We start from the raw sequence: 26,272 nt of genomic DNA, 5'->3' as shown, positions 1-26,272 counted from the left end.
GTGTGAAGCTGTTACTTTTTTTTTTTTTTTTGGTGGCGGCAAATCTGCATGATTTGGGACAGATTTCCTTTCTCGCAAGCTTGCTGACTGTTTCCACTTGGCTGATGTAAAATTATGGCACAGTTTCCTGACTGCAGAACCGCAGATAATTACAATATCACTTTTTTTGGGGGGGGATATAGGGGTGTATATGGTCGCCGGTGTCATATACGCTGTTAACCACTTGTTGCTTCGCCCTGGGTCATCACCGGCTCATGAACTGCAAATCTCCAGCTTTGGCAGCGATATGGGCTGGCGTGGGGCGATACGGGCGGGCGCTGCCAGACACCTGTTCTCCATGACACAGATGTAATCCCTGCTCCATCTGCGGTCGGCCTCGCTGGATCATTCTCTCGTATCAGGTTGTTGTTTTTTTGTTTTTTTTTAAATTGCCTCCATGTGTAGCAGATGCTGGATGACACCGCTGAGATTTCCGTGTCGTCTTCTGTGCCGGTCTTTACTGAAGTTCTGGAATTATATTCATGTACTATGCAGCTTTTTTTTTTTTTGAACTGTCATTTTGGCCACGATTGTCCCAAAGGGGAGCGAGGAAGGTCATTTCTTCCCAAGAAGTAACAGGGGGGGAAAACAAGCCTCTTCCTGGTGGGCACAGCTCCGGAGTCCCGGGGGGGGGGGGTGTTTATAGTGGAGACACGAGGTCTGTGCTTGCTGACATCACACATAAATCATCACCAAACACCAATGTTGTGTATGGCCATAGCATGCAGTGGCTGATAACAGGGAACAATAGCTCACTGTCCGGATAACAGCAGGTTTTATGGCTGCTAACCCCCGGTGCTTCCTGCATCCGTTCTCGGGGGTCACATTTACGGTGTCGCGTCCCTTCCTGTGGGGTCAGCCAGGGCTCTGGTTTCCAGGTATGGCCGTGATCCGGATGTGATGGTCGCAGTTTTTCTCGCCGTTGCCACGGTTACCGCTGGAATGTGACATCTCTTCCTCTTGCCACAGAACGGAGGTGACTGTCCGGGACACGACGCATAATCTAGGGGAATTTTTTTGGGAGGGGGGTATTCTAGTAAATATTCCTGTTTTTATTCCGGGGGCCATATTTATGCGGTTGCCCCTTGGCAACCAGTCTGGTCTTACATTAGTGGCGGTGGGACGTATGCCGCTCGTAACGCTCAGCCGCCGCCTGTTTACATTGGCCGCGGTGTTTCCCAGGACGTCTGATTTTGCGCCAAAGTCACCGTTCTCCTCGTCCTGGCGCGGCGCCGGAGGTTTATGGCACCTCGGTAACTGATGGGACGCACATGACTGGGATTTACACAATGGCTGCCGTTTAACCCCTTGTGGTGCTGCAGTGCGTCCAGAGGGAACCGGTAGTGCCAGTCCACAAACTCTGTTATCAGCCGTTACTGGCGAGACGATCGCCGCTCTATTAATGACTATGTCCTGACCTCTGGTCACCTAACGCTCTGCCCCCTCCACGTTCCAGGTTAAAGATGGCGGGCCTTTAAGGAAGCTTCTCCGGGGAAGGAGACACGATGGAGGACGGCCGCAATGATAAGGCTAATCAGGCCCACGTCCTGTTTGACCGCTTCGTCCAGGCCACGACTTGCAAAGGGACGGTGAAAAGCTTCCAGGAACTATGCGACTACCTGGAGCTGAAGCCGCGCGACTACCGCTCCTTCTACCACAAGCTCAAGTCCAAACTCAACTACTGGAAAGCCAAAGCCCTGTGGTCGAAACTGGACAAGAGGAGCGGCCACAAGGACTACAAGAAGGGCAAGGCCTGCAGCAACACCAAGGTGGGCCGCCTCCGCGGGGTCCGGCGCATTGTCCACGTGTCCTTACCTTTCCTTATGTCTTCACATTGTTCCCTCTTCGCAGTGTCTGATAATCGGCGCGGGCCCCTGCGGGCTGCGCACTGCCATAGAGCTCGGCTTCCTCGGGGCCAAGGTGGTGGTGGTGGAGAAGAGGGACGCCTTCTCCAGGAACAACGTCCTGCACTTGTGGCCGTTCACCATCCACGACTTGCGAGGACTCGGCGCCAAGAAATTCTATGGGAAGTTCTGTGCCGGAGCCATTGATCACATCAGTGAGTACCCCCCCAGTGCTGCCATCTAGTGGCCGTGTCCTGCATCACCCTTGTCCCTATTTCAGACATGTGGGCGGCTGTTGTAACCTGCTGCGGTGACTTCTCGCTTCCACCGGCTCCTGTCTGACCTAATGTGCATATGTTATATTATCACTCTGGGCCGTTTCCTAGTGATGTTCTCTCCTTGTCACTCCGCTTTCCCAGACTCCTGACTGGTCAGTTCTTATAGCAGTGTGTCCGTACTGGTAATATCAGTAGGTAGCTAGCCATATACGCTATCCTGGTCCTCTGTGGATGCTGGCTTTCCCGAATATTACAGTGACTGAGGATGCAGAAACCTCATTATATAGGCATATGTAGCCCATCCCTTCCTGTACTGACCTGGGGGTCCCTGCCGGAGACGTCAGAGCCTCGCGATCCCCCACCGTATACATTTCATGGCTTTACATTCCTGTGCGGGGTTAATGGCTGCCCGTGGTGTCGGCTCCACACATTCCCTGGCGGGTATTCATGGGCCGATGCCAGGCGCTCAGGAATCTCGGCCAGTCCAAACATACTTATTCTGGTTTATAATGGACGAGCCGCAGGCAGTAAGGCTGTGTGCACACTATAAAACCGCAAAAAAAAGCACATCTATTAAGCATCCTATTAATAGAATGCAATCCTCAATTTTTGTGCACATGTTGCGTTTTTTCCGCGAAAAAAAAAAGCAGCATGTTCATTAATTTTGCAGATTTTTCGCGGATTTCCCACTATTTAATGCATTGGGAAGCTCCGGAAAAAAAACACGAAAAATCTGCACGAAAAACGTGAAAAAAAAACGCATGCACATTTCCTGCAGAAAAAGTCCGGTTTTGTTCAGGAAATTACTGCAAAGAATCCTGACGTGTGCCCAAAGGAGACCCCCAGAGCGTGTGACTAATGGGGAGCGTGCACCCTAATGACCCCAGAGAAGACTCGGGTCACTTACTAATGCTGGCAAGGACCTAGGACAGTAACAACCTGGGGGTCTCGGACCCGGCCACATTGGTTCCCAGGTGTATGAGGAAATTAGATTGTGAGCTCCTGTAACGCCTGATCCTTTTCCCTCCCGCCAGGTATTCGTCAGCTCCAGCTCATCCTTCTGAAGGTCTCCCTCATCCTTGGGATCGAGATCCACGTCAACGTCGAGTTCCAGGGACTGATCGAGCCCCCGGAAGAGCAAGAAAAAGAACGTGAGTTACCTGGGGCCGTGTTGTAGATGGGTGGGGATCAATAAGGTCATGTTGAGGGTGGCCACGTTGCTGATGGTTGGCGTGGCATGTCGTAGGTGACTTATCTGCAGTAGTCCTGTATTGCGAGCTGTTGGCTACATTCAGTGCAGCTCTGGATGTGACTAGAGCACAAGCTGAGACTTGGGATCAATATAGCGAGGTGCGGTGCTCTTACTGAGCCTTATGTGCCGCCGTGTTGTATTGTACGCTTGTCACCCAATCCCTTGTCTTTCAGGCATCGGCTGGAGAGCAAAAGTGCACCCCAAGGGTCACCCCATATCGGAATATGACTTCGATGTCATTATTGGCGCGGACGGCCGGAGGAACACATTGGCCGGTGAGTGTCCCTGAAATTTAGGGTCCGGCAGGAAGTATTTGATGCACCTCCACCATAATGCTGTATTCATAACTCGCTTCGTCAGGTTTTCGAAGGAAAGAATTTCGCGGCAAACTCGCCATCGCCATTACCGCCAATTTTATCAACCGGAACACCACGGCGGAGGCCAAGGTGGAGGAGATCAGCGGTGTCGCCTTTATCTTCAATCAGAAGTTTTTCCAGGACCTGCGAGAGGCGACGGGTAAGTGTCCGAGGGCTTCAGGTCTGGGATATGGGGGGACGGGGGACCCTCGTCTGCAGTCACCAGGATGGGTCTGATAGTCCCTGCATCCTGCCCTCACAGGGATCGATCTGGAGAACATCGTCTACTACAAGGATGACACCCACTACTTTGTCATGACGGCCAAGAAGCAGAGTCTGCTGGAGAAAGGGGTCATCTTACAGGTCCGTGTCACCAAGACCTTGGGTCAGATCACCGTGCACATCACTGTACACACAGGTCCTCCTGGTTTCTCTGGATGATGCTCATATATTTTTATTTTTCGTTTTCAGGATTATGCCGACACCGAGATGTTGTTGTCACGTGCCAACGTGGATCAGGAGGCGCTGCAGAACTACGCCACCGAGGCCGCGCGCTTCTCCACCCATCAGCAGCTGCCCACACTGGATTTTGCCATCAATCACTATGGGCAGCCGGACGTGGCCATGTTTGACTTTACCTGCATGTACGCCTCCGAGAACGCCGGCCTGGTGCGCGAGAGAAATGGACACCGGCTGCTTGTAGCGCTAGTCGGCGACAGTCTCCTGGAGGTCCGTGTGATGAAGCTTATTAGATAGATGGCGTCACATGTGTTATATCCACTAATGTATAAGTATATAATTGATCCTACAGCCCTTCTGGCCTATGGGGACCGGCATAGCACGAGGCTTCCTGGCTGCTATGGACTCAGCTTGGATGATACGCAGCTGGGCTTATGGAGCGAGCCCTCTAGAAGTCCTGGCTGAGAGGTAATGGCCAATAATCACCTCTGATCACCATCATACAAATTACTGACCCTGAGCTACATCCTGCACTATACTTCAGAGCTGCACTCACTATTCTGCTGCTACACTCACTGTATACATACATTACATTACTGATCTTGAGTTACATCCTGTATTATACCCCAGAGCTGCACTCACTATTCTGCTGGTGGAGTCACTGTGTACATACATTACATTACTGATCCTGAGTTACCTCCTCCATCATACCCCAGAGCTGCACTCACTATTCTGCTGGTGCAGTCACTGTGTACATACATTACATTACTGATCCTGAGTTACATCCTGTATTATACTCCAGAGCTGCACTTACTATTCTGCTGGTGCAGTCACTGTGTACATACATTACATTACTGATCCTGAGTTACATCCTGTATTATACCCCAGAGCTGCACTTACTATTCTGCTGGTGCAGTCACTGTGTACATACATTACTGATCCTGAGTTACCTCCTGTATTCTACTTCAGAGCTGCACTCATGTTTGGCCATCATCTAGGTGAATCTCTGTATGTACGTCACCATTACTGATCACCGTTCCTTCTGACTACAGGGAGAGCATTTACCGGTTACTTCCTCAGACAACACCGGAGAATGTGAGCAAGAACTTCAGTCAGTACAGTCTGGACCCCACCACTCGTTACCCCAACGTAAACCTTCAGTTCCTGCGGCCGAGCCAGGTGAGACTTTCGCTGCTCCTCCGTGCGTCTCCGCTGGCTGCTCCTCCTCCGTGCGTCTCCGCTGGCTGCTCCTCCTCCGTGCGTCTCCGCTGGCTGCTCCTCCTCCGTGCGTCTCCGCTGGCTGCTCCTCCTCCGTGCGTCTCCGCTGGCTGCTCCTCCTCCGTGCGTCTCCGCTGGCTGCTCCTCCTCCGTGCGTCTCCTCTGGCTGCTCCTCCTCCGTGCGTCTCCGCTGGCTGCTCCTCCTCCGTGCGTCTCCGCTGGCTGCTCCTCCTCCGTGCGTCTCCGCTGGCTGCTGCTCCTCCGTGCGTCTCCGCTGGCTGCTGCTCCTCCGTGCGTCTCCGCTGGCTGCTGCTCCTCCGTGCGTCTCCGCTGGCTGCTGCTCCTCCGTGCGTCTCCGCTGGCTGCTGCTCCTCCGTGCGTCTCCGCTGGCTGCTGCTCCTCCGTGCGTCTCCGCTGGCTGCTGCTCCTCCGTGCGTCTCCGCTGGCTGCTGCTCCTCCCTGCGTCTCCGCTGGCTGCTGCTCCTCCCTGCGTCTCCGCTGGCTGCTCCTCCCTGCGTCTCCGCTGGCTGCTCTCGTCCCGTGGGGCCATTATATGTGACGGCCCCCATTCGGCTCCTGCTGGTAGAGAATTTTCGGCCTTTCCCGGTCACTGTCTGTTCTCCTCAGGTTCGGCATTTGTTCTATACTGGAGAAATGAAGGACGTCAATCTGGAGATTGGAAATCTGGTAAATGCCCAGAGGACGCCCAAACTGGGCAGAAATGGTGAGTAACAGCGTCTCCTGTCACCGAGTTTTGGTTTTCTTCGCCTCTAAATAACCTTCTTCTCCCCATTGCGCAGAGTCGGTGGCGCGCACCGGTAAGCTGCTGAGCTGGTGTCAGAAGCAGACGGACGGCTACGCCGGAGTCAGCGTTACCGACCTCACCATGTCTTGGAAAAGCGGCCTTGCCCTCTGTGCCATTATCCACCGGTACCGCCCCGAGCTCATGTAAGGGACCAGGTGCTTCAGGGGCCGCTGTGAAGTCTGTAAAGTCGTGAATAAGCTCCGCCTCCATGACTCTGTAGAAGCCAATCACTTCAGGAGCCAGAGCAGCAGCTCCGCTGATTGGCTGTGAGCTCCCAGCTGGGAGGGGCTTATGTGCTGTAAGTCGCGCCCTTTAGTCCGTGTGTGCGTGGAGCTGATCACCCGCCTTCCTGACTCGTCACCTGAATCGGGCTCCTGTAATCCGCGCCTCCACCCGGAGGCCATAACTACCGGCCGCACATACCTGACTTACACTGTGACAAACATTCACAGCAGGCAATCCTAGAACGTCCTGACCGTGCTGATACATAGTGACGGACACCGCAGCTGTGGGAGCAGTGCGGGGTGGGTGTTGTGTGAGGCTCGGCCATCATCTGACGTTACCGGCACCTCCTTCTTCTTTCCGCAGTGACTTTGGCTCCCTCGACGAGAGGAACGTTGAGAAGAACAATCAGTTGGCTTTCGACATCGCTGAGCGTGAGCTGGGCATCTCCCCCATCATGACCGGGAAAGAAATGGCGTCCGTCGGGGAGCCAGACAAGCTATCCATGGTGGTGTACCTCAGCCAGTTCTACGAGATGTTCAAGGAGACCACCAACGCTGGTACGAGGGGCCGCGGACTGGTCGTTGGGGAGTCTGACATTGTGGCCGGATCCCGAGCTCCTCGTGGGTGCTTCTCCCTGCTCAGACTCCGCCCCTGCACTAGACATGACACATCCTCCAGGGAGCGAAACATTGTTCCTGCAGTCTGAACTCTTCACATTCTTTTCTTCCGCTACAGAAGACGCAGATCAGAATCTGGACGAGAAAGCCGCCCTCCTGGCCAGCACGAAATCGCCCATCTCCTTCCTGAGCAAGCTGGGGCAGACAATCTCCCGGAAACGCACCCCCAAGGTAGGGACCACCCGGCCGGGCGACGGTCACCTCCCAATGTCATGGCGCCGGGCACTAAAAGAGATGGGAAAGCCTTGTTAAAGGGGAAGTTCCTCTTAAAATCCTTTTCTCATTGACAGATTTAATCAGAGGAAGCTCAGGGCTTTTTTACATTTATTTTTGTTGTGTGTTTTTTGTTTTGTTTTTTTTAATCTTTTTTTTTTTTTTCATAAAGGACAAGAAAGAAAAAGAGGTGGACAGCTCGGGCAAGAGGCGGAAAACCAGCCAATCAGAAGACGTGAGTGTCATTACTTACTGGAAAGGCAGGACTGCAGAATCAGTCAGCATTGGAGCTGTATACTCCAAACAGCAGGATGTTTAGGGTTTTGTTTTTTTCTTCTAAACTTCTGCCCAGTTGTATCCGTGTTATTGGTGTCACCTGCAGGAGGACAGCTCCCGACCCAACCGGGATGAGAGACCCTTGTTAGTCGGTGCCCTGACCGACAGGCGGATGGACGCGACTGCTGGGAATCAGAACAAGGTGAAATCCATGGCGACTCAGCTCCTGGCCAAATTCGAGGAGAACGCGCCTGCGCCTAACACCGGACTCAGGAAACAGGTAGGGTCCCCTGCCGTGGAGTCATCAATGCAACACGAGAGACATAGCCAGGCGTTAAAATGTATCAGTGCAGTCTAGTGCATATATATATATATATATATATATATATATATATATATATATATATATATATATTATATGGGCTCCGGTGGTGACTGCCTCAAAGGGTGCAAAACGAAGTGTCATATTGTGGCGCCGGCCCTTTAAGTGTTTTCATTGCTGGATCTCAGTCATTGATGAAGTCGCCCTCCGGCCTCTGCAGGTGCTGCCACCATGTGGCCATATTGTGCTACTACTCTTTTTATTTTTTCTTCTGCTCACATCCTTTCTTTTCTCCCCCCTTTTTTTATGTTGTCTCATCCTCTTGTCACCTTCTCATCTCCCTCCGGGACACCCCCCCACAGAAACCCCTTCTGCCCTATCAGCAGCGTTTACTAGAGCAGGCTGCCCTCCGGCAGACTGAGCCTCAATGGAAACAGGTAACGGGGGTCCGGAGACTGACCGGAGGGCTTCATTTGCTCCTACACAAAGGGTCCTCAAACTTTAATGTCCAAGTACGTTGGCTGGGAGGGTGTGCTGGGACTTGTAGTTTCATCACAGGTGCCGAGCATATGAGGTGGTGGGGGGGCTATGAGACACCCGTGGGCCGGATTGGGGTATCTAATCTAGTAATTTAATTTTTGCAATTAAAAGGGCTCTAAAATGTAAGTGGCAGCGTCCCTTTAAGAAGAGCCACTTCCCATGGCCGCCGCCGTCTGTCACACTCTCGTACTTTTCTCCCCTCTCTGGCTCCATAAAGCCCAGGACTAGCGACCTTCCCCGGACCTGCCCTAAAAAGGTGATCGGGCTGTGCAGCACGGGGTCGTGGCCCCGCTCCTCCCCGCAGGTGACTCTGCCCGGCCCTTCTGGGGGCTTCACTGCTTCTGCCCGCCACATGCTCTGGGGTGATGGGGCAACGAGTCCTGCGGCTTCCGCCGGCCATGACCCCTGTGTGCTATGTGGGGTCTGTATCTTAGTTTGGGGAGGGGGCGTCTTGTCTTCTGGCGCTGTGACGGACCTGGTTTAACTCTTGGTGCGCTGTGCCCTGCTGACCGCCCGCTGCTTCACACTTGCTTGGTGTGTTACTCATTCACCACAAGCCACGCCAATATGGCGGCCGTCTCCTAATCACTGGCACCGTGCACCCTTGGCTTCCCGCATTCTGCTGGTTGGCCCACCCCTGCCACATGGCTGCCGCCCGCCCGCGCTGCCTGGTCCTTCTAGTTCTTTTTATATACGGATTTTTGTGTGTTTTCTTCTCTCCGTTCACAGAGCCGCCCGGTGCCGTCCAGTGTCCGTGGCGAGAGGTGCCCCAGCCCAGAGAGGGTAACGGCAAGGGTTTGACTGGTTTGCTTTGCAGTGATCTCACCTCCAAAAAGCGGCAACACTACTGCGCTATGTCACATAAAATATGAGGCCTGCGCTTAGTATCGGGGTCACATCCCCCCAAAAAAAAACTGCATTGCATCCCGCCGTAGTGGTGGCTGCAGACAGGATCTTATCATGTATCTATGTATACAGGGAGCTCCCTCTAGTGGTGACTGCAGACAGGATCTTATCATGTTTCTTTGTATATAGGGAGCTCCCCCTAGTGGTGACTGCTGACAGGATCTTATCATGTATCTCTGTATACAGGGAACTCCCCCTGGTGGTGGCTGCAAACAGGATCTGATCACGTATCTCTGTATACAGGGAGCTCCCCCTAGTGGTGGCTGCAGACAGGATCTTATCATGTATCTCTGTATACAGGGAGCTCCCCTTAGTGGTGGCTGCAGACAGGATCTTATCATGTATCTCTGTATACAGGGAGCTCCTCCTAGTGGTGGCTGCAGACAGGATCTCATCATGTATCTCTGTATACAGGGAGCTCCCCCTAGTGGTGGCTGCAGACAGGATCTTATCATGTATCTCTGTACACAGGGAGCTCCCCCTAGTGGTGGCTGCAGACAGGATCTCATCATGTATCTCTGTATACAGGGAGCTCCCCTTAGTGGTGGCTGCAGACAGGATGTTATCATGTATCTCTGTATACAGGGAGCTCCCCCTAGTGGTGACTGCAGACAGGATCTTATCATGTATCTCTGTATACAGGGAGCTCCCCCTAGTGGTGACTGCAGACAGGATCTTATGTATCTCTGTATACAGGGAGCTCCCCCTAGTGGTGACTGCAGACAGGATCTTATCATGTATCTCTGTATACAGGGAGCTCCCCCTAGTGGTGGCTGCAGACAGGATCTTATCATGTATCTCTGTATACAGGGAGCTCCCCCTAGTGGTGACTGCAGGCAGGATCTTATGTGTCTCTATATACAGGGAGCTCCCCCTAGTGGTGGCTGCAGACAGGATCTTATGTGTCTCTATATACAGGGAGCTCCCCCTTGTGATGGCTGCAGACATGATCTTATCATGTATCTCTGTATACAGGGAGCTCCCCCTAGTGGTGTCTGCAGACAGGATCTTATCATGTATCTCTATATACAGGGAGCTCCTCCTAGTGGTGGCTGCAGACAGGATCTTATCATGTATCTCTGTATACAGGGAGCTCCCCCTAGTGGTGGCTGCAGACAGGTTCTTATCATGTATCTCTGTATACAGGGAGCTCCCCCTAGTGGTGGCTGCAGACAGGATCTCATCATGTATCTCTGTATACAGGGAGCTCCCCCTAGTGGTGGCTGCAGACAGGATCTTATCATGTATCTCTGTATACAGGGAGCTCCCCCTAGTGGTGGCTGCAGACAGGATCTTATCATGTATCTCTGTATACAGGGAGCTCCCCCTAGTGGTGGCTGCAGACAGGATCTTATCATGTATCTCTGTGTACAGGGAGCTCCCCCTAGTGGTGGCTGCAGACAGGATCTTATCATGTATCTCTGTATACAGGGAGCTCCCCCTAGTGGTGGCTGCAGACAGGATGTTATCATGTATCTCTGTACACAGGGAGCTCCCCCTAGTGGTGGCTGGGTCATTCCATGTCAAGTGAACCAATGATTTTTACCACTATATTTTTAATTCTTTTGAGATTTTGTTATTTGGTAATAGTGTGTCAGAGAATGCAAAATGCGAGGAAAAAAAAATTCTAGAATTTTTTTTTTTATTTTTTATTGATTTTCAAAGTTCGGAAAAAGTGCGAATTTCGGTGTTGCCTGCCTTTACATTTCTCCCCATAACTCAGGCTAGAAAAGAGATAGAGAAACAAAATAAACACCATTCTACTCAGAACAGTACAGGCTTTCACCAGATATGTCACAAGGGTATCTTTGATAATAATTTACGTATGCGAACGCAGGCGCAAAACTTTAAAACGCATTTCCGAAAAAAACGTTTAATTAAAAAATTTCAAAAACTGCACATGTCCCTGCTATGCTCCTATTCACATCTGTACCAAAATACAAGATGGGATCATTATGGGATCATATTTTAAAAAATAAAACTATTACAGTGTCAGTTCAAAAATCTTGATTTCAGATCTGTTCAGCTTGTGGTCTAGCAGTGTGGGGTCTAGATTTACCAAATAATCCATGATTGCTAGATATTCCTGTATTATTTTATTATGTTAGAGCTTAGAAGCAGGAGAGGACAGAGGAGGAAGCTTTGTTAGGGCTGAGGATGACCAGGGGCAGACGGTGACTGCAGAGCAGATGACAGGTCAGCAGCTCGGGCCTCCACAGACCGTATTCACACCAAATATTACACCCAGGCAACTCCTCAAATGGAGGGAGAAAAATATTCTTAACATCCAGTTCATGTATTGTACAAACCAGGACTACAAAGAGGAGGAGAGATTGTTATATTGGTTACAGGAAGCAGAACCCATCACAGGGACTCAGCAATACCGGACTGTCATCCCATGTAGTGGAAATAAAGACAGTGACGTCCATGAGGTGGTAGAAGGCGGCACAAGATCGGCCATGGATGACACAACTGGTTACGTGACCTGTGAATATGATCGGCGCTGGCGGCTACTGACTCTCCAAAGATTGTGAAAATGAAGACGTAGAAGTGACTTTTCTGCACCGTCTGGTCCAGCGCCGTCCTTTGTGTATCCAAGAAAACCAGACATTGTAAAAGTGAACAAAAATCAGATATAACTCAGGTGGAGCCGAGCACCATGACAGCTGCACATACTCTGACACAGAAGGAAACGGCCATTGCTGGTGAGCGCTTATGGGCAAGATGACATTTCACCCACTAGAAGGGACACACTCATGATAGAAGGCCAGTGTAAACCTACTATTGTTTGATTAGTTCATATTTTATAGTACGAGGATTTAACTAGTGGACTATTCTTCTTAAACACTTCAGAAATGACATGTTTAGTGATATAGTAGAAAAAAAATTGTTCCATGTATAAATAGGTGGTAGAAATATTGGTTCTTTGAATCTTGTTTTTAACATATAAAATAGGCCGAGACTGTATTTAGAAAACCACACTTGAGGATGTGATCACCTTTTATCTTTTGGCTTGTTCAATGAATTCAGGTTGAAAATGCTGAGCAAGTTGTTATGATGATTAAGATGTATTTATTCTGGCACTTTGGTATTTGTTTTTTGTGTTTCTTTATTGTTACATATAAATGTTGAATGCAATAAGTTGTAATTTGAAAAGAAAAAGGGAAGAAACTCACACAAACATAAAATCAGATGATTCAAGGCTTAACAAAAAATACAAATGTGATAGATCCCAAGTTGAATCCCTGTACAAATATAAACAAGGACACAAGTGTAACACATGCATGTTTTCACAATTTTAAAACATACGTTTTTTTCAGAATTGCGCATCAAAATTTTTAATTTGATTTCTCCAAAACAAAATATAAAGAAACATAGTCTTGTGACATATCAAATGAAAGCCAGTACCGTTCTGAGAAAAATGATGCCTCTCCCACCTCTATATCTTAATTCTAGCCCGAGATATGATAAAAAATGTAAAGCCATACCAGGCCAAAATCCATGCTTTTTCAAAACGTTAAAAATCTGTAAAAAATTAACTGATGAAGAAAAAAAATTTAAACTTTTAATTTGTAATTAACTAAAGTTGTACTTCATAAAAACAAAAAATAAAAAAGATCTAAAGACGTAAGGTAAAAAAAATATTCATATTTGGATCACTTGATATGGAATGACCCGGCTGCAGACAGGATCTTATCATGTATCTCTGTACACAGGGAGCTCCCCCTAGTGGTGGCTGCAGACAGGATCTTATCATGTATCTCTGTATACAGGGAGCTCCCCCTAGTGGTGGCTGCAGACAGGATCTTATCATGTATCTCTGTATACAGGGAGCTCCCCCTAGTGGTGACTGCAGACAGGATCTTATCATGTATCTCTGTATACAGGGAGCTCCCCCTAGTGGTGGCTGCAGACAGGATCTTATCATGTATCTCTGTATACAGGGAGCTCCCCCTAGTGGTGGCTACAGACAGGATCTTATCATGTATCTCTGTATACAGGGAGCTCCCCCTAGTGGTGGCTGCAGACAGGATCTTATGTATCTCTGTATACAGGGAGCTCCCCCTAGTGGTGGCTGCAGACAGGATCTTATCATGTATCTCTGTATACAGGGAGCTCCCCCTAGTGGTGGCTACAGACAGGATCTTATCATGTATCTCTGTATACAGGGAGCTCCCCCTAGTGGTGGCTGCAGACAGGATCTTATCATGTATCTCTGTATACAGGGAGCTCCCCCTAGTGGTGGCTGCAGACAGGATCTTATCATGTATCTCTATATACAGGGAGCTCCCCCTAGTGGTGGCTGCAGACATGATCTTATCATGTATCTCTGTATACAGGGAGCTCCCCCTAGTGGTGTCTGCAGACAGGATCTTATCATGTATCTCTGTATACAGGGAGCTCCCCCTAGTGGTGTCTGCAGACATGATCTTATCATGTATCTCTGTATACAGGGAGCTCCCCCTAGTGGTGTCTGCAGACAGGATCTTATCATGTATCTCTGTATACAGGGAGCTCCCCCTAGTGGTGTCTGCAGACAGGTTCTTATCATGTATCTCTCTATACAGGGAGCTTCCCCTAGTGGTGGCTGCAGACAGGATCTTATCATGTGTCTCTGTATACAGGGAGCTCCCCCTAGTGGTGACTGCAGACAGGATCTTATCATGTATCTCTGTATACAGGGAGCTCCCCCTAGTGGTGGCTGCAGACAGGATCTTATCATATATCTCTGTATACAGGGAGCTCCCCCTAGTGGTGGCTGCAGACAGGATCTTATCATGTATCTCTGTATACAGGGAGCTTCCCCTACTGGTGACTGCAGACAGGATATTATCATGTATCTCTGTATACAGGGAGCTCCCCCTAGTGGTGGTTGCAGACAGGATCTTATCATGTATCTCTGTATACAGGGAGCTCCCCCTAGTGGTGGCTGCAGACAGGATCTTATCATGTATCTCTGTATACAGGGAGCTCCCCCTAGTGGTGGCTGCAGATACTAAATTTTCACCTACTACTTTATGACCATATGAAGGAAAGCAGAATATTTGGCACTAAAATTCTTTTTGTGCTGCAAAAATTGAGTCTTGCGTCCTAAAGTTCATACGGGTACAGTGACATGTGGTGCCCTCTGCAATTTTTCCCGTCCCACAATGTTGACACCTCTCTATACCCACCAGCTTGAGTCTGAGAACATGCGCCGCTCCCCAATCGACCTCTGGCAGGATTCGGTCACCCTGCGCTCAGCCGAACGCCCGGCTTCCCCCTCATACGATGAGATCCGACAGGTAGCGTCTTTGTGGCGCGCTGCGTGTGTTCCGCTTACTGCATGCGCATGTTGTAGTTACCTGCGTTGGTCACAGCCGGCTGCAGAGCGCTCACGGGTCTTCAGCTTTCAGCACTGCGGGATACAGAACAGAAAATCTTTGGGCTTTAAATTGAGTCTGGCGGATGCTAATTTCGGGATCCACGCACCCGTACCGTGTGACCACTGCAGCCGAGGGTACACTGACGTAACACAAAGGATTTCCAAGCGCTTGAGGCTCCAATAAAGAGTTGAGGTGATAAATCCCTACAGAAGATCGTAGTGATCGAGTCGCTGATTTACAGCCGGAAGTCCGCATCACGTGACCATTATAACAGGAATGCGCCATTGTTATTGCTTTTCCACCGCGTGAAAGCCATTTTGGCAACTTATTGGATATCCGAGGAAATACCATTTACTAATCTGATCACCTCCCACAGCACGATGTGTGTGACCCCCTGACACTGCTGTTCTGTTGGGTGTGTACAACCTCTGCCCTTTGTCTTCTGACCTGTCATTCTTTTTGTTTGGCTTTTGGATTCCTGTTTGTCCATTAAGAAATACATAAAGCTATATACAGGTGGAGTGAGCTCATTGGCTGAGCAAATAGCCAATCAGCTTCAAAAGAAGGAGACCCCAAAGCCATTATTTGGGAAAAAAGTGGTAAGATCAAATATGTTGTTGACTTGAATTTTTTTTTTTTTCGTCTGTCACAATTTTTTACTTGCAGTTTGTGTAAGTTTAATGTTTTACTGCATTAACCGTCAGCATCTCCTGATGAATTGGTGGAACAGATTGAGAAGTCTAAATTATTATTATTTTTTTTTCTTTCCTGAAAAAAAAAAAATTCCAGTTACGTGTAAAATTCCAATAATCCATTAGCTGTCATTTAACATCTCTGAGGATCTGGTGTTGATTCTCATGTGCATCAGGAGTGCCAACTATCTGACCGCATTTTGTAGCATTTCAGTCTGCAGTCCTATTTGCAGTGAGGGACTGCCATGGGGTTCTCCACAACCCCAAACCTTCAGAAAACGCTATCAAAATATATAATCTGCTGAAAACATCCAAGCCTTTCTCCTTTGCGCCATTACTGTAATAGACTGCTGACACATTTTTATATTCCTTATTAACCAGTTATTATTTTCTGGTGTACTTCAGGCATCTTTCAGGAAAGAATTCCCTCAGAACCTCGGGGGCAGCGATGTCTGTTACTTCTGCCACAGGAGAGTCTACGTCATGGAGCGTTTGAGCGCAGAGGGGAAATTCTTCCATCGAAGCTGCTTTCAATGTGACTACTGCAATACAACTCTGCGTCTTTCCTGCTACGCCTATGACCTGGAAGATGGTGAGTTACTATGGGAGTCCCACATACGGATTAAGGCTTTACATATCCTGACATTTTTAAACGGGATGTCAAGGATTGTAGAAACATGTTGTTTTTTTATTTTATGGAGAAACCACACCTCTCCTAAGTCTGTCCCATATTGCAGCTTTGTTCCACTACAGTAAACAAGGCTGAGCTGCGATATATTTGTGTATAGGTGTGGTGCTGTTCCTGGAAAAAAAAACACGTTTTTGTAATATTCTACTTCCCCATTATATTCTGCAAGTAGCCATTAGGGAAATCTTTTAAAATTTATATTTTCAGAAGAACATTTTGTATTTCGTACCTTTTTTTTTTTTTTTTTTTCTTTTTTCTTTGCTCCCAGAGGTGAATTAATGGGAATAGCGTTTCGTTTTTATTCTATTTTTATATTCTATTGCTAATATTGTTCGTACTATAAAACATTTCTGGAAAAAATTGTTTAATAAAATAAGATTATCATTTTTTTTTTTTTATGATCAAGGACCCGCTATGGGGTCTGTCACTAACCCATTTGTACAAAATGTTGTGTTAAATGTGGTTATTAAAAATTGAACTCTTTAAAATCTGGTATTTTTTTTGCACAATTAGACTTCAAGTATGTTGATTTATACCAGTCACCTATAAATGATAGCTTCAGGTTTAATGTCCTTTAAGTTTTACACTCTGTCCTTGATGGGGTTAAGACATGACCATTCTCCTCTCTGCCTCCTCTTTGCTGCATGTGACATTGACGTCTTTTTGTCCCTCACACAGTAGCATATTGTTCCCCCACCAAGTTTCCCCATACCCTGCCCACAGCTTAGAAACTGCTGCTACATCAAAGTCCTTTCCCGTTACATTCTGTATCTGCTCTGCTAAAGTCTAAGCAAAAAATCGAACACCTCTTCTGGTTTTTCACTTTTTTTTTTTTTTAACAGGAAAATTTTATTGCAAACCGCACTACTGTTACAGACGTTCTGGGTACAGCCAGCGGAAGAGGGCGGCCGCTCCTGCGCAGGTCAGCAAGGTGAGTCTTGCTGCTTAGCTAGGCTTTGTGGCACTACAACTCCCATCATACACTTATTAGACTTCTGATCATCCAGGGCTCCGTAAATCACAGCCACTAATCTAATATGTTCTCATCTTCTAGACATGCAGTAAAGACTAACACAAGGGGGAAAAAAAAAGTTTTCTATACACATTACGATCTTTGATTCTGCAGGAGCTCAAAGGACCCACAAAGGATACCCCCGATGCTGAAGATCCTGGCCGAGCCCCCACGTTGCCACTTGCTGCTGCAGAGAAGACCCCAGGTACCCGCAGTTCCTTCCTGCGGCGCGCTATGAGCCTGTGTTCCCTGGCACAGCGGCTGCCGAGAATGGCGTCCACCGTAAAGAGTCTGCTCTGCCAAGACCCATTGGACTGTTATTTCATGTGCCAGCTGACGGTGTTCGGCCTCCCGTTTCTCTATGTCCAGTCTGAAATCCTAATGCAAATGTTGGGGGAGTTTCCTTGGTCGTCGGTGCCCTGAGGGGTCCGCAGGATGGAATAATCTGGATATTGTGCAGCTTTCATTTCCATTCGCCGATATATAGATCAATTGCAAAAATCCTTTTTATTTTCCTTTTCTCACCACAAAATAGTGTGTTAAGTTGGGGTCGTCTCAACCTTTTTATTGTTTTTTATTTATTTATTTTTACTGCCATTTTTTATTTTTGTGCGATGTGAGTTGTAGTCAGTATTAACTGGAACCAAAAGTGAGGGGTGTTTGTTGTACCTCCTGATAAAACTTAAAAACAGTGTTCTAAACAGGAAGTTTTATTTTTGTTTTGTTTTTAAACACTTTTTTGTTTGTTTTTGAGAGGCCGTCAAAAGAAAAGATCTTTAGATTATTATATTCAGGAACAGTCGGCTCGCTGCGCACTTTTTTTTTTTTTATTTAATACTTGAAAAGAATACATTTACTGTTTTTGCACGGGTCTTCACGGGTTATATTTATTTTTATGTATTTTACCAAAATTTCACACTTGTGTGCACTGAACGGGTTAAATGATTGTTGCAACGTAAAAAGTGGTTATTTTTCGGAATTCCAGTAAATTGGTACAGAACCTGGGAAGGCACAAGATCTGCGCTTTTCCTGAGTTTTCTTACTGGATGATAACATCGTTTCACCTTTATTTATTTTTAATCATCTTTTAAATATAAAATGGCTTTTTCCCATAGGTAGAATGTGCGGTTTCCATTTTTTCTCCAGTTTTAATCTCAGGGAAAAAAAAATGAAATCTGATTTAGTAGTCTGGCTGCTCGGGATACACATCCTGACAACCGCAGTTCTGCCCAGTTGTCAGGCAGTGGTTAGTTACCATCGGTCTCAGCTCTCGCCGCCTTATTAATCAGATTTTTGTCAAAATATATTTCTCTGGAGCATTCTTCCTTTTTTTTTTTTTCCTTGGGAGTTTCTTCGTTAATACTTGCTGCGTTTCGACCGTCCGGATCTCCGCAGAGTAAGTAGTTTCTGCCGCAGACGGCATTGGTTGTGCCGTAATTGCTTTTAGTGCTGTTTTTATGGCTGTCAGTGCTGAGCTGTTGTAACCCGACGCATCTGCGGTAACTTGTTACATATGGGAGAATAGCGTTACTATAATTACTATCAATTTCATAAAGGTGCGTGGAGGATTAAAGGGATCTGCGCCTGGGTGTATAGTAGAAAAATCTGATTAATGCATTTCCTATGATAATACTCCTTCATTAATACGGGATTGTAACCTTCCATCTTGGAGGATTTTTGGATGTCGCACGTTTTTTCTTCCGGCTTTATTAATCAGATTTTTAGACTTCTGTTCTGGAGCAGTTGTAACTTGCAAGCATTTTGCTTTTTTCTCTCTGTACCGCAAGTTTTGTCCTGTTCCACGTCGTCGTCCTCCTTTCTCTGTGTCGATTAATAACGTGAACGCGTCCGTCCTATCGCTTCTATGGAAACTGTCAGTGTTGTGGTGTCCGCTCAGATGAGATTCTAATGTGTGTATCCCTTTAAATGTCAATGCGCTGAGTATTTATGTCCTCCCGCACATGTAGGAAGCCAGAAATGACCTTAAAATGATAAATATCTATATTATGACTTGAGATAGAAAATGACAATAAACGTAAAATGTAACTTGGAAATTCCCTTTAAATCTTGGGGCTCTGCCTAAGAGCAGGAGGGGTCCGCACTGTTCTTTGAAGCCCCCATTATAGTGCGGGTCCGGAGTATGATTTATGTGTCCACTTTCCTTACATTAGTAACAGCCAGAGCTGCACTCCTAATTCTGCTGGCTGATGAGTACAGCCTGTGTCTGCTCCTGAATGCGGAGAGGTTTCCTACTCGGTCACCGGTGAGCTGATTTTGGGTCGAGGGGATCGTCTGCTCCAGTGAACCAGCAGAATTACAAATGCAGCTCTGGAGATGATGAACCAGTTTCTATATGACCCAAATCCTTTTCCTTAGGATAACGGCGCTAATGTAAGTGCGGACACCCTGCTAGCGCCTGCTCCGTGTGATTGACAGCTCGCCCAGTATTAGGCCCCGCCCCCTCTGAGGCTCCGCCCTGGATCTTTTGCCCTGTGCGTCTCTGTATTTCTTCCTGTGTCATGCTCTGTATTTGTTGTGTTCCTCCACTTTTTTCTCTGTTGCATGTTTTAATTTAATTAAAGCTTTTGTTGTTTTTTTTACCCGCTGGCTTCTGAGTTTTTTTTTTTTTTTTTAAATTTTACGGGTAAAGAGACGCCGTCAATTTAAATATTAAAGGCTCCACTTTAGAGCATCGTTTTAGTGGAGAGAACCAAATCTGGTGATGAATGGCTCCGAATTTACTCTACTCCTGTCCAAAGCTGCACAGACAAAATTATGAACGCAGCTTTCGCCGCTATATCGGCTTTAAAGGGATATTCCCATCTTAAAGATCTTATCCCAATATGTAGTAGGTGTAATAATAAAAATATTACCAAATGCCTCTAATTAGAAATGTATAGTTGTTCTGATTCGCTATGTTGCTCACCTCCAGGTGCATTGCAGTAGCTTAGGTATCCATGGTTACAACCACTCAGTGACACTCATAAAAACCATGGATATCTAAGCTACAAACAATGCCCTGCACATAAGTTAAGTGACATGGCTAATCAGGAAAACTATACTACATTTCTAATTGGAGGTGTGTCCTAATATTATTATTATTACACATACTACATATTGAGATGGAAATATCCCTTTAATTTTTGCTCACACCTGGGAAGAAATCATTACAGAGCAGTCAATACACTTTTATATCTAGTCACATGACATTATAGATTAGCAAAATGGCAGCAAATTAAAAGCAAAACTGAAGAATATTAATCACATCGGGGGTCTCTGAGGGGCAAAATATCAGAATTACCCGGATCGTCCAGTGATTGCTACAGATCCTGCAGCCACAGCGCCACCTAGAGCCTATTCATGAAGGGGCGAAAAATGGTTTCCAAACCTTAACTGTACCAACAGCCCAAGAGCTTACGTTCCAATTGTCCAGCCTTTTATGCCGCGATATGTTGTTGGTTTGTTTTTTCAGGTCCCAGTATAAACTGTGAGGATCACACGGCAGCGAAAAGACTGCGAGCCACGCCGGAGCGTATCGAGCTGGAGAACTACAGAGTCTCCATGCAAAAAGAGGAGCTGGAAGAAGTTCCAGAGGAGACGCTGGCGGAGCACAATCTGAGCAGTCTGCTGGATAAGGGAGGACCAGACGAGGAGGAGGCCGCCAGCAGGTGAGCACAGCCGACATAGTATAGGACTCGTATTCCTGTACGTAGGGGCAGTATTATAGTAGTTATATTCTTGTACATAGGAGCAGTATTATAGTAGTTATATTCTTGTACATAGGGGCAGTATTATAGTAGTTATATTCTTGTACATAGGGGCAGTATTATAGTAGTTATATTCTTGTACATAGGAGCAGTATTATAGTAGTTATATTCCTGTACATAGGGGCAGTATTATAGTAGTTATATTCTTGTACATAGGGGGCAGTATTATAGTAGTTATATTCTTGTACATAGGGGCAGTATTATAGTAGTTATATTCTTGTACATAGGAGCAGTATTATAGTAGTTATATTCTTGTACATAGGAGCAGTATTATAGTAGTTATATTCTTGTACATAGGGGCAGTATTATAGTAGTTATATTCTTGTACATAGGAGCAGTATTATAGTAGTTATATTCTTGTACATAGGAGCAGTATTATAGTAGTTATATTCTTGTACATAGGGGGCAGTATTATAGTAGTTATATTCTTGTACATATGGGCAGTATTATAGTAGTTATATTCTTGTACATAGGAGCAGTATTATAGTAGTTATATTCTTGTACATAGGGGCAGTATTATAGTAGTTATATTCTTGTACATAGGGGGCAGTATTATAGTAGTTATATTCTTGTACATAGGAGCAGTATTATAGTAGTTATATTCTTGTACGTAGGAGCAGTATTATAGTAGTTATATTCTTGTACATAGGGGCAGTATTATAGTAGTTATATTCTTGTACATAGGGGCAGTATTATAGTAGTTATATTCTTGTACATAGGAGCAGTATTATAGTAGTTATATTCTTGTACATAGGGGCAGTATTATAGTAGTTATATTCTTGTACATAGGAGCAGTATTATAGTAGTTATATTCTTGTACATAGGAGCAGTATTATAGTAGTTATATTCTTGTACATAGGAGCAGTATTATAGTAGTTATATTCTTGTACATAGGGGCAGTATTATAGTAGTTATATTCTTGTACATAGGGGCAGTATTATAGTAGTTATATTCTTGTACATAGGGGCAGTATTATAGTAGTTATATTCTTGTACATAGGGGGCAGTATTATAGTAGTTATATTCTTGTACATAGGAGCAGTATTATAGTAGTTATATTCTTGTATACAGGAGCAGTATTATAGTAGTTATATTCTTGTACATAGGGGCAGTATTATAGTAGTTATATTCTTGTACATAGGGGCAGTATTATAGTAATATTCTTGTACATAGGGGCAGTATTATCTATATATATAATTGTCTAAGGGTTTTTCTGTCTGTCCCGTTTATTCATTCGCTGATTGGTCGAGGCCGCCTGGGCCTCGACCAATCAGCGACGGGCATAGCATGGCGACGATGATGTCATAATGGAAATCCCGCGTCTCTGATTGGTCGAGGCCGCCAGGCCTCGACCAATCAGCGACGGGCACAGTATCGACGTAGATGTCATAATGGTTGCCATGGCGACGATGATGTCAAAAAGGTTGCCTCGACCAATCAGCGACGGGTACAGTCGGAATCATCATTGTCCATATACTACCGGGACATGCATATTCTAGAATACCCGATGCATTAGAATCGGGCCACAATCTAGTAGTAGTTATATTCTTGTACATAGGAGCAGTATTATAGTAGTTATATTCTTGTACATAGGGGCAGTATTATAGAAGTTATTCTTGTACATAGGGGCAGTATTATAATAGTTATATTCTTGTACATAGGGGCAGTATTATAGTAGATATATTCTTGTACATAGGAGCAGTATTATAGTAGTTATATTCTTGTACATAGGGGCAGTATTATAGTAGTTATATTCTTGTATATAGGGGCAGTATTACACTGGTGTTGGTGTGGTTGTATATTGTGGTGTTTTTGCAGTAGCTCAGAGTCTGAGATGGAGGAAGATGAGGAGGATGAGGAGGAGGATGATGGTTATGAACCTGCGCCCTCCTCTGATCTTGGCGGTGTGCCCTGGAAGGAGGCTGTGAAGATTCATGCAAAACTGAAGGGTCGGAGTCCGGATGAAATGGAAGCAGATCGGGCTGTGGATCTGGGTGTCAGTGAGGAGGAGGATGACGAAGATGATGATGATGAGGAGGAACCGTCTAGTGAAGGTGGGTTTATTTATGTGCACATGGTGGTTATTTTCGTCACCCCACACTTAGTGCTGGTAGAGGAGTTTTCATCTAACGTTGTGGACTGAGTTACAACTTGGGTCATATTTTAATCTTTTTTAACCATTTAATCTCGGATTCACCGCTCCGTGGACTGGATGATGGTCTGGAGTGGCCATTATTCGTATTATGGGCCCCGGACCTCACCAATCTGTTGGTAGTTCGGAGCGCGAGGACCTCTTATCTCGTGCCTTTCTTCTCCCATTGACCTCTCCTGTCATCTCATCTTTCTCTGCTTCTCTCTTTGTCTCCATCTCTGTGGGGGCGGGGAGGGGCGACTCCACTGCGCCACCGTGTGCAGAGGGTGAGTATTGCCCCTGGGAGAGAGAACTGCAGCAGGGTCTATGGCTTCAGCGTATCTCTGATGAAGACGCAGTTGGTACATTTAAAGGTATCCCGCCTTTGCCGCCACCACCACCACCTTTTATTTTCTCCTTCTTTCCGGCGATGGATATTTAACACCTGGAATAATTCCGACACCACTGAAATTGCGATTGTCCTCTAGATTTACTCCGCACACACCCAGAGCTGCATTACTAAGTCTTCTGCTTTCAGAGGTGTGGGAGCTCGAGTGCATGATCTCCCGGGGCAGAATCCTGAGCGCTAACAGCGAGGCAGCGCCATAGGTTTCAGTGCTGTTGGAGGCTTCCTGGCGCATGAGTTACCTCTGATACTGATTCTTTTCTTTGTTCCCTGCATGGGCTGATCCCAGCACCAGCCTGGAAATAAGCTGATTTCTGCTGGGGCCCCGCAGTGTATTGCATGGTGCCATCTTATATCGCTGGCTTTGGGCCACTCTAATATTTAGAGGAGCAGTCGTGGCCGTTTTTGCGGGGACGCCTTATGTATCCTCCGCCTCTAACACTAACAGACCGTAATGTGATTGGACGCTGCCTGTCTGGTGAAGGGTCCGCCGGACTAATTGAGAAGTGTTGGGGGGTCTGTAGATGGCAGGGGTTGGGTCAGGGGGTCGCTGATGCTCATTAACCCTTGCACCCTGCTTCAATATCCTAACACTTCGCAGTGTCTCTGCTCCTGTCTCTGTGTAACTGTCTCTTCTGTCTCTGTTCTCCTTCACTGTCCTGTACCTCGTGTCTCTGCCTCTTACCTCGCGCCTCCCTCCAGCCGGGAACCTCAAACTTCAGCAAGCGCTGACCCCCGTGGACCCCATGGAGATAAAAGTGGATGTCCACTGGACTCATGTCCACAAGGTTCGCCAAGAGCAGGATGGGGTTAACACAGAGGGGGAAGAAGTGGGCACGTCTTCTCCTTCTAAAGGTAATGCCCCCTGATGGTGGTGCAAATAATTATATTGATTTGGGGGTGTAATTTTCCAGGTAAGTTCACACAATGTTATGTGTAATTCACTGAACCGCCGAAGAACTACAAGTTCCAGCGCTTCTTGGTAGCCAGATTCAGGGTCTCATCAACACTGACCTATGAGAGCAGTTCTCCATATTCTCACTACTGCCCCCAGTGGGCTGTGACATTCTCACCACTGCCCCCCAGTGGGCTGTGACATTCTCACCACTGCCCCCCAGTGGGCTACGACATTCTCACTACTGCCCCCCAGTGGGCTGCGACATTCTCACTACTGCCCCCCAGTGGGCTGCGACATTCTCACTACTGCCCCCCAGTGGGCTGCGACATTCTCACTACTGCCCCCCAGTGGGCTGCGACATTCTCGCTACTGACCCCCAGTGGGCGGCAACATTCTCACTACTGCCCCCCAGTGGGCTGCGACATTCTCGCTACTGACCCCCCAGTGGGCTGCGACATTCTCGCTACTGACCCCCCAGTGGGCTGCGACATTCTCGCTACTGACCCCCCAGTGGGCGGCGACATTCTCGCTACTGACCCCCCAGTGGGCTGCGACATTCTCGCTACTGACCCCCCAGTGGGCTGCGACATTCTCGCTACTGACCCCCCAGTGGGCTGCGACATTCTCGCTACTGACCCCCCAGTGGGCGGCGACATTCTCGCTACTGCCCCCCAGTGGGCGGCGACATTCTCGCTACTGACCCCCCAGTGGGCTGCGACATTCTCGCTACTGACCCCCCAGTGGGCTGCGACATTCTCGCTACTGACCCCCCAGTGGGCGGCGACATTCTCACTACTGCCCCCCAGTGGGCGGCGACATTCTCACTACTGACCCCCAAGTGGGCTGCGACATTCTCACTACTGACCCCCCAGTGGGCTGCGACATTCTCACTACTGACCCCCCAGTGGGCTGCGACATTCTCACTACTGACCCCCCCCAGTGGGCTGCGACATTCTCACTACTGACCCCCCAGTGGGCTGCGACATTCTCACTACTGACCCCCCAGTGGGCTGCGACATTCTCACTACTGACCCCCCCCAGTGGGCTGCGACATTCTCACTACTGACCCCCCCAGTGGGCTGCGACATTTTCACTACTGCCCCCCAGTGGGCTGCGACATTCTCACTACTGACCCCCCCCCCCAGTGGGCTGTAACATTCTCACTACTGCCCCCAGTGGACTGCGACATTCTCACTACTGCCCCCCAGTGGGCTGCGACATTCTCACTACTGACCCCCCCCCAGTGGGCTGCGACATTCTCACTACTGACCCCCCAGTGGGCTGCGACATTCTCACTACTGACCCCCCCCAGTGGGCTGTAACATTCTCACTACTGCCCCCAGTGGACTGCGACATTCTCACTACTGCCCCCCAGTGGGCTGCGACATTCTCACTACTGACCCCCCCAGTGGGCTGCAACATTCTCACTACTGCCCCCCAGTTGGCGACATTCTCACTACTGCCCCCCAGTGGGCTGCGACATTCTCACTACTGCCCACCAGTGGGTTGTGACATTCTCACTAGTGCCCCCCAGTGGGCTGCGACCTTTCAGGTGACATAATGCGAGAAGGATCTGAATACCTGCACTGAATGGGTTAATCCCATATTGATATGACCTTCTTTCCTGCCTGACTATGAGGGTCTCGCCCCCGGGACCCCTGTGTTCCTCCATTTTCTTATATATATTGTGTTTTATTTTGTCGCAGCGCTCCTGCTCCCCTCCCACCGCCATGATCCCGTTAGAGCGTGGCTGGAGACCGTACCCGGAGGTAGATGATGGGGGGGAGGTCACTGTGCCCGCCCTGTACTCAGCAGTGTGGCTGTGCTGCTGCACCGCGCCCTGCATGCTCGCTCGCTCTGCTCGTGCCGTGGCTTGATTTGCGCCATTCTGCCCCTTCACTCA

At 47.7% G+C, this 26,272-nt stretch overlaps 1 protein-coding gene across 20 annotated transcripts in view; it reads left to right on the top strand.

The window, feature by feature from the left end:
- Window positions 1-26,272, top strand: part of MICAL3 (microtubule associated monooxygenase, calponin and LIM domain containing 3) — a 71,641-nt gene that overhangs the window by 29,019 nt on the left and 16,350 nt on the right. For 12 of the 20 annotated variants that reach the window (XM_077267095.1, XM_077267094.1, XM_077267092.1 and 9 more), the window contains exons 2-24: window positions 1,496-1,808; window positions 1,891-2,098; window positions 3,196-3,312; window positions 3,587-3,688; window positions 3,774-3,929; window positions 4,032-4,132; window positions 4,241-4,498; window positions 4,581-4,696; window positions 5,281-5,407; window positions 6,074-6,170; window positions 6,247-6,394; window positions 6,840-7,033; window positions 7,212-7,324; window positions 7,539-7,601; window positions 7,749-7,922; window positions 15,874-16,060; window positions 16,999-17,087; window positions 17,283-17,373; window positions 20,641-20,836; window positions 22,753-22,988; window positions 23,350-23,439; window positions 24,174-24,326; window positions 26,076-26,138. In XM_077267095.1, the coding sequence (XP_077123210.1) occupies window positions 1,545-1,808; window positions 1,891-2,098; window positions 3,196-3,312; window positions 3,587-3,688; window positions 3,774-3,929; window positions 4,032-4,132; window positions 4,241-4,498; window positions 4,581-4,696; window positions 5,281-5,407; window positions 6,074-6,170; window positions 6,247-6,394; window positions 6,840-7,033; window positions 7,212-7,324; window positions 7,539-7,601; window positions 7,749-7,922; window positions 15,874-16,060; window positions 16,999-17,087; window positions 17,283-17,373; window positions 20,641-20,836; window positions 22,753-22,988; window positions 23,350-23,439; window positions 24,174-24,326; window positions 26,076-26,138 (3,343 nt within the window). In that variant the 5' untranslated portion in view covers window positions 1,496-1,544. Of the gene's footprint in view, window positions 1-1,495; window positions 1,809-1,890; window positions 2,099-3,195; window positions 3,313-3,586; window positions 3,689-3,773; window positions 3,930-4,031; window positions 4,133-4,240; window positions 4,499-4,580; window positions 4,697-5,280; window positions 5,408-6,073; window positions 6,171-6,246; window positions 6,395-6,839; window positions 7,034-7,211; window positions 7,325-7,538; window positions 7,602-7,748; window positions 7,923-8,326; window positions 8,402-8,721; window positions 8,809-9,233; window positions 9,288-14,593; window positions 14,696-15,270; window positions 15,376-15,873; window positions 16,061-16,998; window positions 17,088-17,282; window positions 17,374-20,640; window positions 20,837-22,752; window positions 22,989-23,349; window positions 23,440-24,173; window positions 24,327-26,075; window positions 26,139-26,272 lie in introns of all 20 variants that reach the window. The other 8 variants (XM_077267107.1, XM_077267108.1, XM_077267106.1 and 5 more) reach the window with 5 other exon arrangements.

Source organism: Ranitomeya variabilis, chromosome 5 (genome assembly GCF_051348905.1).
Source record: "Ranitomeya variabilis isolate aRanVar5 chromosome 5, aRanVar5.hap1, whole genome shotgun sequence".
In the NCBI taxonomy this organism is placed as follows: domain Eukaryota; kingdom Metazoa; phylum Chordata; class Amphibia; order Anura; family Dendrobatidae; genus Ranitomeya; species Ranitomeya variabilis.
The sequence above is the reverse complement of the archived record's forward strand: the minus strand, read 5'-3'. Positions and strand labels throughout refer to the sequence as shown.